The sequence below is a fragment of the Bombus pyrosoma genome, linkage group LG7 (assembly GCF_014825855.1).
Source record: "Bombus pyrosoma isolate SC7728 linkage group LG7, ASM1482585v1, whole genome shotgun sequence".
NCBI lineage: Eukaryota > Metazoa > Arthropoda > Insecta > Hymenoptera > Apidae > Bombus > Bombus pyrosoma.
Genome location: NC_057776.1, coordinates 1,097,104 through 1,113,997, shown reverse-complemented (window position 1 = coordinate 1,113,997; position 16,894 = coordinate 1,097,104). Strand labels below are relative to the sequence as shown.

The 16,894-nt window shown below is 34.3% G+C and overlaps 2 protein-coding genes across 2 annotated transcripts in view; both read left to right on the top strand.

The window, feature by feature from the left end:
- The window catches only part of LOC122568872, a 33,633-nt gene extending 24,825 nt beyond the window's left edge, over window positions 1-8,808 (top strand). Inside the window, 4 exon segments of the mRNA XM_043729120.1 lie at window positions 6,168-7,054; window positions 7,056-7,721; window positions 8,271-8,356; window positions 8,434-8,808. Of these exon segments, the coding sequence (XP_043585055.1) occupies window positions 6,168-7,054; window positions 7,056-7,721; window positions 8,271-8,356; window positions 8,434-8,650 (1,856 nt within the window). The 3' untranslated portion in view covers window positions 8,651-8,808.
- Window positions 8,809-11,462: 2,654 nt separating this feature from the next.
- LOC122569766 (piggyBac transposable element-derived protein 4-like) lies at window positions 11,463-13,094 on the top strand. The gene has a single exon (XM_043731327.1). It carries the CDS (start codon window positions 11,463-11,465, stop codon window positions 13,092-13,094), a length of 1,632 nt encoding a protein of 543 aa, XP_043587262.1.
- Window positions 13,095-16,894: the final 3,800 nt, after the last annotated feature.

Here is a 16,894-nt window from a genome sequence, read left to right as displayed (position 1 = left end):
GGTTAAACTAGTACGATAGTAACTAGAGCGTTCAGATCAGATTCTGTTACGTAAATTATATTAATTGTTCAATTAAACTCTTATCTTCTTAAACAGTAGCGTAAGTTCACGGATTCCTGCAACTTCGTCAATACATGTTATTTCTTAAAATCGCTTTCAGACCGTATCTCTCGCTCGCGGAACAAGATGAGTACAATTAATCGGTTAAAATGGAACTGATAAATATTCGAAACGGTTCAATAAAATCTATTGGCATGCTATTGTTGCATGGTGTGAAGGATAATTTTTGTGCGCTAGTGTACAAGCCGACTCGAAGAAAAACTTTCCTCTTTTCGAGCATTAACGTACAACCTTGTGTTAAATTCCCTGAAATCAGTTTATGAATATCTCACATACCTCATTTTATATGCTACGCGATAATTTACACGGATTTCGAAACTTAAATCGTTCACGAGACAAGCATTCTTTCTCGCAGCATTTAGTTTAAATACCTACTTCCTGGAGAACGTGTAAGAAAACTAGTAATAGCGAGATTGTATATATTATTTGCACGATATTAAGTGCAAGTATAGCAACAATACTTCTTTCTCGAGCGTTATTTTCAAATAAATTTACTCGGAGTAATCGACCTTTTTATTTGCTATTTTTGCTTCAAACAAGAAGTACCTAATCTCGTATCGAAATTATGTAACGAATTATATATTGGGTAAAACGTTTTATCAAACTTCTACGATCTGAAAGTTAAGTGTATTTGGTTCGTGTTGTAATGGATAGCGCGTGATTATATTGTTAGACGATTTAGGTAATTATTAACGAGATATTTATGTACATTTGTATTCCATCGTAGAAACTTTCCACCATTGTTTCGAAGTGGTTCGATGCATTTATAGGAAATCACGTGATCCGAAGATTAGATCGAACGCTCGTTAAAATTGGTTTTATCTGTTAAATTATCGGCTAATGTCGAAAATGTGAAATTTCTGATATTTTATGTTCTTATCGAGTGTGTAGGAATTGCTGCCTTTTCGCAAAGCATAGTCGAAATTGAAGTTGAGTGGAAGAATGTGTACACCACTACAATTGAAGATATTACTGCAAAACGCTTTCGAATGTTACTGTATAGAATATATATAAATTTAATTTTCGTATGTGAAGACCTCAATATACAGGGTGGTTGGTAACTGGCGGTACAAGCGGAAAGGGGGTGATTCTACGCGAAAAAAGAAGTCGAAAATATAGAATAAAAATTTTTCGTTTGAGGCTTTGTCTTCGAGAAAATCGACTTTGAATTTTCGCTCGGTACGCTCGCTATAACGGATCTCACTGTAGATCGTTGTCTCGATGGATATTATCGCAGTTTAAGTTTGTTTTTGCCGTAACGGAACATTAGGAATACATAACGAAATAATATGAAGTAATCATAAAGTTTATTATTACAAATCGTTATTATTACAAATTGTAAGATCGTTATCACGTGGTAGTTCAGAGGATCGATTCTGAAGTCTGAAAATCGAGTTTATTGTGAAAATACTAAAATAAAATACAGGAGTATACAATTAATAAATAACAACAATCAATAACGGTAATAATTAAATAAATAGCAAGTTTTGTGCAGGAAAGTTGACGAAATACTAGGTGGAAACCTTAATTCGACGAGTATAATTAAAGTGGAAAACTGTAAATATGGTTTGAGATGTCCATTTTTATAAAATGTTCCGCACATTATTAATGTTAATGAAAATGAACCATTACATTTCGTTGATCAGATTCAGCTTGTAGTTACCGTTATCTAATTTTTACCGATCACTTGAAAAATTAGTCGTAGTATCGCCTTTTACATAAAATCAGCGGAGTCTGTTTACACTTTTGCTCATCACTGTATATAAATATTAAATATGATATACGAAATTATGCGAGGTATTCTATCTCCGAAAATAAACAAAAAGTATACAGTAGAGGATAACATTTTTTCATTTATCTGAATTTCAAGAGAATCGAATTCGTTTAATCTATGTGAATTTGGCTAATTACCAATTCAATATGAGTAAACAACCGACAAATATGTAAAACAAGATTCTTCTATGTAAAGCTTCATTTTCAAGAAAATGGAGTTTTTAATGCGTTGAATTAAGAATCGACTTGCTGCGCGTCTACTCGATAAACTTTCAAATTTCATTTTCCCAGAAACGGTACGTTCTATGAAATAATTTTATTCTACATTTTCGATTTATTTTGAAATACGGAATAACTTCTTATTGATTGAAATCTGCCTAGTTCAGAATCCGGCAAGTTCAATTATACCAGACAAATTTTTTCACTCGATTTTCTCGAAAACGAAGCGCCGTATGAACGAATTTTATTCTATAAATTCTTGATGTATTTCAGAATTTAGAACGACCTTTTATCGATTGTTCATTCCCGCTTCAGAAATCAGACCGAAATAATTCGGAATCAGACAAGTTCGAGTATACATTTGGCAAAGCTTTTAACTACTGAGTTTTAAGCTTTTAAGTAAAGTTCAAATCAATTTTAACAAACCTTATTCTACATTTTCTGCTTATGTTGCCACGTAGAATGGCTGCCTCGTTAATCCATAATTACTTCAGCATAATACTGGTAGTAAGTACGGTGTCATCAAGGATGTACCTTGTCAAACGGTAAACTTATATCAAGCGATTACTCCAGTATATATTCATCCGGGTGTAAAAGTGCACACTTGAAAACAGGATTACTGTTATTCGAGCGTAACCATGCTTACTAAAATCAGGTAAAAAGCTTGTAAAACTTGTTAATGGTTTTAATCTGTAAAACGTTCGTAATACGTTAGTGGTGGGTCGAGATAGATCATCAGTAACCCGAGAAAAAATGAACAGCGATCCGTTCTTATTTTATTTGCACGATTTTTATCATATACTACATACACGGACAGTCTTTATTTTCCAGTCATTGAAATTATTTTCGGAACTTTTACTTCTAAATAAATAATTAAATAGTTATTTAACGCTAGGTTCACGGGACCCGTCAATTTGGCGGATTTCCAACTTCGAAATGAAATATCTCAAAAACCATGGCGCCAATTTTAACCATTTTGCATCGTAAATTAATCATTTCATCTAATGAATTTATACACAAAATTATTTTTTCCTAGGCTTTCTAATTTTTGAGATCTGCATATGGTATACCTATCCCTATGGGATCCGTCAATTTGGCGGATTTCCAACTTCGAAATGAAATATCTCAAAAACCATGGCGCCAATTTTAACCATTTTGCATCGTAAATTAATCATTTCATCTGATGAATTTATACACAAAATTATTTTTTCCTAGGCTTTCTAATTTTTGAGATCTGCATATGGTATACCTATCTCTACGGGACGTCAAATTGACGGGTAGACGAAAATACGCATTTTTCTTTAGAAAATCCATTTACTCAAATTAAGTCTGAAAGGAACAATATTGGGCTTCACGTTTAAATAAATTATTAATAAATAAAAAGCCTTTTTTTAAAATTATCACTAAAAAAATAACAATAACATTAACAATAACTGATATTCTCGAGGTAACTTTAGAGGATTGCAATCATATGATGAAAAATGTTTAATGTTGAACGGTATCAATAAAGCACACAAAAGATGCTTCTACATTATTTTACACTTTTTATACATTATTAGTAGTTTAGTCAAGTTGCAAGTAAATTCAAATTTACACTGTCTCACTGTGGATCGTCACAGCGAACAATTCATCGGAAAACGATCTGAAGTTAGACATCAAGGCAAGGGTTCCGCAAGGAAGCGTGCTAGGACCGATACTATACGCACTATACACGGCCAACATACCAACAACTACCAATAGCAAAATACTGACATTCGCGGACGATACAGCTGTACTAGTCAGGCACACTAACCCAGAAACAGCAGTCACATTACGACAAGAACACATCACAAAAATAGAAAAGTGGCTGCGAGTTAAACAAATAAAAGCAAAGCCCAGCAAATGCAACCATATTACATTCACATTGCGAAAACAGACGCCACCAAACATCCTACTGAACGGCACGCACATAACACAAACAAGGTAAGTCAAATACCTAGGACTCCACATAGATACACAACTCACATGGAAACAGCATATTAAATCAATAATAGACCAAATACAGACAACAAGGAGACAAATGCATTGGCTAACAAGTGGAAAATCCAAACTAAGCATAGAAAATAAATTAAAAATATACAAAACAATAATAAAACCGATCTGGACATACGGAATACCACTATGGGGGACAGCAGCAAAGAGCCATATAAACAAAATAGAGACATTACAAGCAAAAATTCTTAGAACAATAGTAAACGCCCCATGGTACGTTAGAAACGAGGATATTCGGAAGGACCTGGGAATACCAAGGGTCAAGGAGGAGATTAGCAGATGCGTGGAAAGGTACAGAGAAAGAATAACAACACACCCAAACCGGCTGGCTGCGGAAACGATCAACACAAGCATAGAAAGAAGACTAAAAAGGAAACACCCAGCTGATCTCACAAAGGATATAACCTAACAAACACGAAGATGGTACCCCACTGGGCGTAACCATCCACATGCTATGTATTTATAAGATGTAACATTTTACCTAATGTCCCAGTGGACAAATTATAAAAAAAAAAAACTTTGGAGGAATACGACGGATAAACGCTGTTTCCATTCGTGTTGCCCCAAAGTGAAACAGCATAAATTCGGCTTTTCATCCTTGTTTCAACCGTAGTGATCCTTCAAAGTGGACAGTGTACATTCAGCTCTACCTACTACTTGACTAAATTATTGTCCGTGTGTGAAAACATATTCTTAATGCTCGTGTCACTGCTACCTCAACATGAGTTATATAAGTACGAAGGCATTTTAAGGCCAAGGACCTTAATATTCTTGTATAAAGAATAAAGAAACGTATGGATTAGAGAAAATATAAAAGAACATACGATAGAATTCCATTTTCAGAAAATGACGATCTTAAAATCTCGTAAAAAAAGAAAGAAAAAATGAGGAAAAGCTTTTCTATCATTACGCGATTCTGAGGCTGTATTATGCCGGAGTGTGTCCCCACAATTCATCATGATGTCACTGCAATTGATAAACAAATTTATCCAATCCGTAAAAAAATACGATCTGTTTTATCATAATACATTTTGCAATCCTTTTGACAATTCCCTTGTTCAGAAATAGTAAAATAAAGTAGCGTAACATTGAACCAACGAATCTACTTCAAGATACCATTATCAAACTGTCATACTTGGCTATTTATTCGGTTATCTTGTGTTTCATCTCGAATTAACTCATTCATATTGACTTGTGTATTGTATATCTTATGTGTTGTCTCCAAATAGCTGATGAATATAGATTTGCGTATTCTGTTTGTCTAACTATGTGTTAAATCTGGATATGTAAGTTGTGTTATATTCTAATTGATTAATCCTTTAGATGCTCACTGAACTGCTTCTACTTGTCATAAATAATGTGGTGTGAAATATATTCTGATTAATTAGCCCTTTGTGTGCTCACTGAATTGTTCGTCGATCAATGTTTGTATGAACTAAAAATTAAAAAAGGCGAAAACCGTAATTTTTCACGAAACCTGTTTTCCATCTGTAACTGTAACAAATCTAAAGATTCTTACATCTTTCGATGCCTACCGCTTGTTTCTGCATCAGCTGATTTTGATGAAACTTTTATCACGTATATCACCGACATAAGTCTACAAAACGTTTTGTTAGAAGATCGTAATAGTCATTACAGGTTTAGATAAAAATGTGGTGACAAATGACCATTACTGTTTTCTTCGCAAAGCCTATCTTCCATATCATTTGGTGATCTAATCCTTTTGACTTTTCCAAGAAACTCAAGTCCTCTGGTGCAATTTCTAAAAAGTAATTTTGGTTCAGACTATCCGAATATTAATGTGACCTACTATATTGTACAATTTGAAATCTCCGAATTTGTATAATATTACGACAATTAAAAAAGCAAGACATCATAAAAATATGTGAAACCAAAATATAATATGAAATGTGGTTAATAAAAAGAATTTTTAAAATATATAATAAAACATATACTCTCTACAGTGCACTGCATTAATTTTTAATTCAATTATTTCTGTTGTTCTTGCCCATATTGTGATATAGCTAACTCTACCGCTGATATTGCTACCAGGATTCAATCATCATTTCCAAATACAACGTCGAATAAATCTATCGCTGAAAATATTGCAAATGTTAAATTCGATATTGACAGTGCTGGTCAAGAAGAGACTGATGTTACAATATCTAAAAATAACTTTACATGCGACACGTTTGAAAAAAGAAGTAAAACAAATAAAGCAAAGATAGCTGAAAATGGAGATTCGTCGATCTCAAAAACTAGTATTCGCCTTCAAAGGAATGGAGGTATTGATGTAAAGACTGATGTGAAACAAGATTCAGAAAATCTGAAGAAAAACTCAACGCCAGAATTTCCAGCGACTAAGACTTTTAGTGTATTATCAGCTTTTAGTACAGTACCTCTTTTTCCAACTTCATTGTCTCCCAATTTGTTTGATGCTCTAACATTGCAAGATAACAAATATGCAAAAACTGTACAAACACTTCATCCAGTTTCCAGTACATGCCAAGAAGAATGGATCCACAAACGGAATAACCTTGAACTTGTAACTCCCAAATCATCAATTTTAACACCAACTACTTCTAGTTTATCTAATAAACAACATGCATTTGGTGACACCAGTACGAGTCAATTTCTTACTTCTCCAACGTCAAAAAGCAAAGAGTCAGCGTGTGATAACGCAGGGAGTAGATCTACGCCTTTCTGCAGCAATGCAACAACAACAACATTATCAAGTCCAACACTCCAAGTATCTACTGCATCACAAACTTTGCATGATTCTGCAACATCCAAAGCACCAATTTTAACACAAAATACTTTTAGTTTATTTAATAAACAACACGCATTTGGTGACACTAGTACGAGTCAATTTCTTGCTTCTCCAACGTCAAAAAGCAAAGAGTCAGCGTGTGANTAACGCAGGGAGTAGATCTACGCCTTTTTGCAGCAATGCAACAACAACAACAACATTATCAAGTCCAACACTCCAAGTATCTACTGCATCACAAACTTTGCATGATTCTGCAACATCCAAAGCACCAATTTTAACACCAAATACTTTTAGTTTATCTAATAAACAACATGCATTTGGTGACACCATTACGAGTCAATTTCTTACTTCTCCAACGTCAAAAAGCAAAGAGTCAGCGTGTGATAACGCAGGGAGTAGATCTACGCCTTTCTGCAGCAATGCAACAACAACAACATTATCAAGTCCAACATTCCAAGTATCTACTGCATCACAAACTTTGCATAATGCAACGCCTGTTATACATGTACATCAAACATTTATATTTAACGCCATTCCTAGTGAACCAGCTGGAATGCCTACGACTCTGTTCAATTTTTCTGCGAATATCAAACCTGCTGTATCAACTCAGAATCAAGCATCAATTAATTTCCCCGGTTTTACATTTAACATACCTTATCCGGAACTAGCAGTATTTCCTCAATGTACAACTACAAGTTCATTTTCTACGTCGCAACCTGTTACGCAAAGTCAACAATTGTCTACTTCATCTTCTATTCCTTTAAAATGCGCGTTTGATTTTGATTCGTCACCAGGTGATTGTACAGCTGTAAGTAAACTAAAAGTATTAAGTCACTGAAAAAATTCCTAGCATTCGATAATCGATTACATTCTGTACACCCTCGTACACTCTTCTGTACACACTGAACACTCGTAAAAATCTTTTAGCAATATATTAAGCTGTTCGAAAAGTTTCTTTCGTTTTATTAATAATTCAGTAAAATAATATAAAACAGAAAATGTTGTGCTTCTATTATTTTCTTATAAAACGGAAGAAACCTTTGGGGACAACCTAATATTATATATGTTATACGTAACATTTTCAGATTCCATTGCCACTATAATAAGATACGACTATCATGACTTATTGATAAACACTATTATGATCAAGTATACAGAATTAGTAATATCTCGAATACTGCGATAACCTGATACTAGTAAGAGTTACTGTATTTCTATTTTTCAAAGCTCTTTTACAGTGGTATAGAAAGAAATTTACAAAATTGGATTGTAGTATGTTAGAGGTTCGCGATACCAACTGTGTTAATCATCGTGTTTTATTAACATTATTATGATTAACATATGATTTCCTTTTTAGGAACCTGCTCCAATCCAATCTGATGGATTTAATTTTAATCCTCCTAATACTAGACCATCGTTCCATTTCAATGTTTACAAATTTAAGTATGTACAAATTATAAAATTACTCTACACATTAATAGCAGGATCTTTTTTCCATAAGTTACCATGTGTTGTTTTAGTGCGCCTATTCAAGTACAACGAGATACTGCGTCTAATCAAGTACAACGAAGTACTGCGTCTACTCAAGTACAACGAAGTACTGCGTCTACTCAAGTACAACGAGATACTACGTCTAATCAAGTACAACGAAGTACTGCGTCTACTCAAGTACAACGAAGTACTGCGTCTACTCAAGTACAACGAAAGTACAGGAAAGATTTTAGAAGATTAAAATAGGGGTCAAATAACAGCATTTTTTTTATACAGTTGTTCATGAAAGTTGCTTATATTCTCGTAGAAGGCATCCTTTACGAATATACTATATGTCTTGTAAGAAACATTTTGAAATGTCATCAGTATTGTAACAAATACAAAACATAAAACACTTAACACAAGTATGCAGATATTTTGTACAAATCATGAAAGTATTTAAACAGTCCATTTTCCATCTGTATGAAATAAGCCTAAATATCTACTGGGACCACTTTTGACACTTATTGTAGGCATACCTAAGGAGGTTATTAATGCTGCGTGCTAATTTTTATTAAATATATGTTTGTAAATAACTTCTATGTATATTTTCAGATTGGTTTTAGGCTTTTCTATCATAACAATAGTAGTTGTAAATATATAACACTATATATAACAGGGGAGATATACAGGGTGGTTGGTAACTGGTGGTACAAGCGGAAAGGGGGTGATTCTATAGAATAGAAAATATAGAATAAAAATTTTTCGTTTGAGGCTTTGTTTTCGAGAAAATCAACTTTGAATTTTCGCTCGGTACGGATGAAGTAATAATAAACTTTATGATAACTTCATATTATTTCATTATGTATTCCTAATCTTCCGTTACGGCAAAAACAAAGTTAAACTGCGATAATATCCATCGAGACAACGATTTGCAGTGAGATCCGTTATAACGAGACGTGATAAAGTGCACGCTTACCAGGCGAAAATTCAAAGTCGATTTTCTCGAAAACAAAGCCTCAAACGAAAAATTTTTATTCTATATTTTCGACTTCTTTTTTCGCGTAGAATCACCCCCTTTCCGCTTGTACCACCAGTTACCAACCACTCTGTATACATATAAATAGGGAGAGTATAGTGCTAGTAGATTTAGTAACGGCATGATTTGTTTCAATATCGTTCGCGTCAACACAAAATCAAGTATGATGCACCGTCAATCTATCTGCACGCAGTCACCATTCGTCATTCATTACTCTCGTTACAACGGTTCCAACGCTCTCTTTTACGCTAACCACACTCCTTGACAACGCTGACTAATGGCTACTTCTGAAACCATGGCTCCCGTATACCCGGCACGCACATGTTTCACAGACGTGGATGACCCATGGTCAAGTAGATCTTCTTAATTTCCCAGGGTTTTTCCCCCATACTACATATATATAACATTTATCGATATTGGATGGCATTAAAATCAGAAAACTCCACAACTTATATGTTTCCAGAATATGATCAACAAACAAATAGAATTTGATTTTATATATTTTGCATTATTTTGTGTACGTATATAACAAAATTACTAACTTAACTTATCCTAAAATAAACTTGTATTCAAATTTAATGTTACAGTATATAAAGATGATATAATAGAATTGCTAATAAAATTCGTATTAAATGAAATAACGTTTGGTCATTTTTGGATTCTATACCTTTTTTGATACACTACTTAAGATCTTTCAGTTACATATATAGATACATGTCCTTTTGTTTTCGAACATATGAAAATAATTTTAATTCATGAATACTAACTTGACTATAACTGCACGTATACATACATATTTATTTCAACAGAATTTTTCGATTTGTAGGTATTTACCTTTATTCAACGATACAATTCTTACATCAAATTAGTATAAAGGAAGGATTATTACGTTCAGCCATTTTATCCTTTCATCCATAAAACAAGATGCAAGGAAATAAGTGGAATTTCTCTATTTGTATGTACGAGTTGCTTGTGCATGCTAATCCATAGCTCAAATATGCAAATAGTCTCCCAAAAGATCAGTACGACTCGTATTCTTTCGAGGTTTTTCTCATTCTAAATACTCGATGCTTCACACTTGCAAATAAAAATTCATTTCTTATATTATTATTATTATTATTATCATTTATTTTAGTCCGTGCCTTTCGGCTTTTGACGAACTTTCGAATTACATTTCTTACATTTATTGTATTGCACTCCTTGGCATATTCTTATCTCTAGTCGCTAAAACTAATGACTGCAAACTATTGCAACTTATCACTACACATTATTGTCCTTTGGTCTTTTGCCTCCCTGCTGTGCTACCTTCTTGTCCTTCCTCCCCATCTTATATTGCCCTTGCCCTCCTCTTCTCTTCCCTATTATTTCTTTTAATTCCATTAGTCCTTCTCCAATCTCATTCAGTCTTTTGGTCCTCCCGTTATCTCACATTCTTCTATTACATGTCTCAGGTCTCTTATATTATTAAAAAGTACAATAATTTCTGTACAAGGTATTAATAATAATTAGATGATTACATACAAATTAAAATCGACGAGGTAAACAAGGACAAAACAAATTCATCAGAATTCACAGCTCCAAGTAAACAGTTTCTGTTATTTTCGTCCTTTCGATATTCCATTTGTTATGTTTACGTTTTTAATCCCCTCGTATTTGAGAACGAAATGTTTTACAACGCAATGTCGTTCGTACGTCGTCGCCTTATACGAAATACCTCGCGACACAGCATCATTCATGCGATGCTTTAAACGAAATATCTCGGGTTCAAATGTTGTTAACCGCTTTGGAACCACCAAAGGATACGTATGGCGACACGATATTGTTCGCACGATCTTATCCTGCGAATCTGTTTTTCTGTAATTACAACTTTCGCCCTAATAAACAAACACGCGGCGTATCTCCGCAGCGTCGTGCGAACTGTATCGCGTCATGGGGTGAGACTCGTCAGTCGTCCATCGTCCGCTTTGCACAATAGTATATCGTTTTTATGTTGAATTCCTAACAATAGTTTTCATTTAGCGTTCCGTAAACGTAGTGATCATGGTGCGACGATACACCAAGAACTGTATTATTAGCGATAGCGAAGACAGTAGTAACGACAATGTGCAATGCAGTGACAATGACACTCCGTTATCAGAAAGATTGAATAAATTTATGGGAAAAAGGCAGTGGAAAGTACCAACAGCTACGGAAAATTTCAAACCACGCGTTATAAATTATATAGATGATAATATTGGAGTGCAGCAGGCATCCGGTTTGTCAAAAAATAGTTGCCCCACTTCTATTTTCGAATACTTTTTCAATCAGGAGCTCGTTGAAATGATCGTTAATAATAGTAACAAACACAGAAGCGAACAAGATTTCTCCAGGTTTTATGATATTACCGTTACCGATATGTATTCTGCCATCGCTGTTATTATTTACATGAGTATAGTCCACTTACCTTCGATCTCTATGTATTGGAACAGCGATCCCATGTACAACTTTCAGTTCATAAGAAAAATTATGTCGCGACACAAATTCCTACGAATCCTGCAATTCTTACATTTCAGCGACGAGGACAATGACGAAATAGATGAAAAAGATGCAACATATAAGATACAACCTGTTATCGACAGGTTACTGTTGCGTTTTCAAGGCGCGTATCGACCAGGAAGAAATATCGTCGTAGATGAAAGCATGATGCTATGGAAACATAGTCTGCCATTTGACCAGTATAACAAACGGGCAACATTTGGGCTAAAATCCTTCGTTTTGGCCGAATGTGAAACTGGTTATGTATACAATTTGAAACTTTACAGTGGACAATTGCTACGTGAACTGAATTCCGGACCACTCGGTGCCTCTGGTTCAATCGTATTACATTTAACGAAACATTTGCTTCAACAAGGAAGAACTCTGTTCCTCAATAATTACCATTCGTCTCCCGCCTTGTACGAAATATTACATAAAAATGGAACTAACGTTTGCGGTATTGTGCGCCTAAAACGAAAGGGAATGCCACGTTACGGGATGATTGCGAGAGATATAAATAGATTGGAAAAAGGACAAATGCTAGTCAAATATAACGAAACAGTGGCGTTTTGTGCGTGGAAAGATAAGAAGCTGGTATCAACTCTTACCACTGTACACGATCCCTGTTTGGTGATGTCTACTAATATCGATCGCGTTACGGGACAATACCGAAAGAAACTCAATGTCTTTCTAGATTATAATATGTACATGACTGGAGCAAACCAGATGCGTGAAATTGTACAGAGGCATTTTACCATAAGTAAATCTTTGAAATGGCACAAGAAGTATTTTCTACATTTGCTCGACATAACGATATTTAATTGTCTCGTAATATGGAACTCTTGTCACGAAGATAAAAAGTCTTTTCGCGAGATAAAAGAAGACATTATTTCTGGATTATTGGAGAAGTATCTTACACCATCCAAAAGTTTTCATCGCGAAATAAGGAAATCTTGGAGGAAGTTCCCGTTTTACATTAAATTTCGATGTTACCCTAAGAGAATACCTTCTACGCAAAAGAGGTACCATCCTCTAAAACGCTGCGTACTTTGCAAGGAGAATAACTTAGGTAAACAAATGAGTTATTTGTGTAACAATTGTAACGTACCATTATGTATAATACCGTGCTTCGGATTATTTCATACGAGAATGGAATAAGATCATTTGCTCATAGAAGCAGGACATTTTCTTCCTTTAGCGTCTTTAATCTCTTTTATATTCACAAATAAGCAGTGCCCTACGAATTGATTTTTATGCGAATCGTTGCGCGAGGTCTGCTTTTCCAATGAAAAAACACGTAACATACAAAGCATCTCCTATACGCAGTTGTTAGGCTAACACAAAATGTGTTCTACGATAGTCAACAATTTTGTTATGTGTTTTTAAGTAACAGACGAATACTGCTATACTTGGCCCTGTACCTTAGCCTATAATATACTTGGCCCTAATCAATTACTATGCAAATGTGCAAATAAATACAATGATGCATCGATATTTCTTGTAACCACTGTAAATATCGTTTGCTCTTCAGTTCCAGATTTCATTGAAACGCTCATCCTTCTTGAACCATAGAACATGCCAATCTGTGCCACGATAGTGTACAGATTGCATATAACATGTGGAAATATAAAAGATAACTGAAATGCCATACTTGTAATATTTACGACTACTATATGTTAATTATTTAGTATAAATACTATATCGACGTTAACGTAGAATATCGATACATAGTTCATACAGCGAGAAAGAGAGGAAGCGCATGTGTGTAGTAATCTGTTAGGTGATCCATCCGAGTAAGGCTACGAAACTATCTCTTTCAACTGTGATAATGCGAAAAGTATTTTACACGAAATTCGGCTAGTATCAAGGAGCCAACATATTGTGAAAATATCTTTTTTTTTTTTTGTAGAATTTACAAGGCCATTTTAGCATACGACAACATACATATTTTTTTTTTTTATCGCCTCGAGTAACTAACGATGAAATATGGTTATGTACATATAGTGACATGACCTTGAAGTGACATTTAGTTTCGAAAATCAAACGTGAAATCTGAAAAGGCACGCGAGAGCCGGTAAATGTAAATGAACATGTTTACTACCGCACAGATGGCTCCTTAGGATCTGAAGACTTAATCGCTTTCAATTTGTCAGCGTGTCGATGTACCGTTCGTAATGAATTGGTCGAAGCAAGAAAAAGATGAAAGACGATAACTTAAGAGAAAGTAAGCGATAAATGCCTCACTTTCATGATCAGATCTTTTAGATGTTACTGCAATAGAAAATATTTCCTTATATTCTCCGGTTTCGGTGTCCACGTTCGCTAAGACCTGCGATCTCCGTAGGCATAAATCTCACGAGATAAGGTCATTTTGAGGTTATGTTATTATACATATCGTTATACGTAACTAAATTTTATCATCAGCTGTAAGATGCGATAGAAAAAGATATGTAGCTGTGTAGAAAAAATAAAAATTAATGGGATCATCCTGTATTAAAGCAAGGTAATAGGATAAATAAATAAATAAATAAATAAATAAATATTAATAGTAGTGAAAGTAGACGAAACAAATATCTGTCGAGGTTTTAATTTTTTAGTAGCGTTCACAATACATAATGTTGCACAAAATCCACAGTTTAATGATAATTTTCATATTTAACAATTCTTAAATCTATTTACTCGCTTTCTACATTTGCTCATCTCGTGGATACACGTATCTCTCGATACCATCATTAAGATCAAAAGTTTCATCGTTATCAGTAGTTCAAAGTAAAGCACAGGCTTAATCACATCGCCAGATCGATGTTTAATTAGACGGTCGTTGATTAATCGTAACGGTTTCGTTGTAAACTCCATTGAGAAAGCCATTAGCGGATCGATATAGACGAAAACGACGAATAAAAATTTCTACTTGAACAATCTTATTTATATGTACATTGCCATATATAAATGCGAGGACATTTAACTGAGGCATTTACATAGGCTCATGGAAGCGTTCGAATAATTGTAAGCATCTTCTATGAATATATTATATTTACTGCACGAAGAATTTTGAAATTTCATTGTCGCTGTGACGAATAAACAGCGTATCATTATGTATTTATGCGACATTTGAATGTACAATAAAATATATGATGCATAGTAGACTTTATAATATTTAGTAGATGCAACATTTTTTAAATTCCATTCTGTAAATTACAAAAATTTGCATGAATATCTACGATCTAGTTTTAACCGACGTAGACGACTATTATGGTCGTCAGTAAAGTTTGCAACCAAACTAATAATGTATATAGAATCTACAAATGTTTAATACAAATGCATATAAACATATGTATAATATACTTCGCGAAAAAATATTTAAACAGTTATTGACCGTTATAACCACCCATACATTTACATTTTTATATTTTTTTTATATAAAAGTAGCGGAACTGCTGAAAACGTGAGCATGTTCAATTAATCGCGTTTAATTACACTAGCTCGCAAAACTATCTGAACATTTATTACAGTAAACTTTGTGTATCTGCCATATAAAACATTTTGAAATTTCATTAATACTGTAATGAAATATGATTGTTATGATTATATTGCTAAAATCTGAAATGAGTCTGAAGATATGTATTAGAAATTACAATATATTTAATGTATACATATATTCTGTAAAAACTTATTATACTACATGAATTGAATAAATCGTATCTTATGCATATAATAAGTGGTAAATATGGTTTCATTGAAATTGAGCTTGTTGGGGGCAGAAAAGTGCTCTGTTTCTTAAGAGATGTTCCCGAAGGAATTGCGATGGGCCTTCGAGGAGACGGTGGAACTTTGTCAGGAAAAATCTGTAGATCCGTTTAGAGGTTCCAATTTGAACATTTTTGAATGTCTGTCCCAAGAGTTTGAAAGCGGATCTAAATACGCTTCTGTCAATAGTCAACGGTTGGCAATCTCTCTTTTAACATTAAGATCAGGAGTGGGACAGGATGACAAAACAAGGAAATTTGTTAAAGGAGTAGCCAAGATAAGACCACGTGGAATCTTGAGGCAATCTTTGGCGCCTTAGTTCAGGAAGGTTCCAATGATTCTTTATTCTTAGAAAAATGATGATTAACTCGTTGAATGCCATGCCAGTTTTACAAGGTTTGGCCATGACGCTACGGTGAATTTTTTATTATTCGATACATATAACGTTGAAATATTAACAGATATGTTACGGTGTATAATCATCATTAATGAATTCATCTCGCTGAGGTCACCGGTGACCCCCATGGCGCTGTAGTGCAATTTCGCTCGATTCACTTACTTTTTGCGATTGTCAATTGCCTCATATTGTTGCTTCGCGTTGCTAAATAATTGTCCTATGTTGTTACGTCCCGGGTCCTGCCATAAACCATAATCCATTCCTCTGTCATACGTATTCGGATCCACAATAATCCTAAAGAGCCGTCACAAGATTTAGCATTTTTTACTTTACTGTCAAGGCCCTTAACCCTTAGAGTGCTGAATACTCGGGGCCTATGCGGTCCGTACGGACGGCGCGCGGCCAGTGCTGACGATCGCTGTGGACTGAATGCTTTTTCGCTATACTGAACTCTGTTGATTGACTATCCAAAGCGCAAATCGTAATAAGTTATAGTAATTCTTTTGCACGAGATTAAATGATTCAAGAGCGTTATTTTTTAGTATTAATTATTTATTATAAACATTGAAATTTACAATAAACTAGAATTTGGGTAGTAAACTAGAAAACAATAAACTAGAAAACTAAATTTAGTAAATATAACACAAGTTAATAATTCAGTTGTGCGTGAAAAATTTCAAAACAATCATCGATACATAATCCGACATCGCATTTTCTGTCGTTCCTTCTCTTATTTTTCACACAAACAACACATTTTCTTCTTGATAATTGTGTTGTGCCGACACGATTAGGGCATTTCGATGGAAAATGCCTA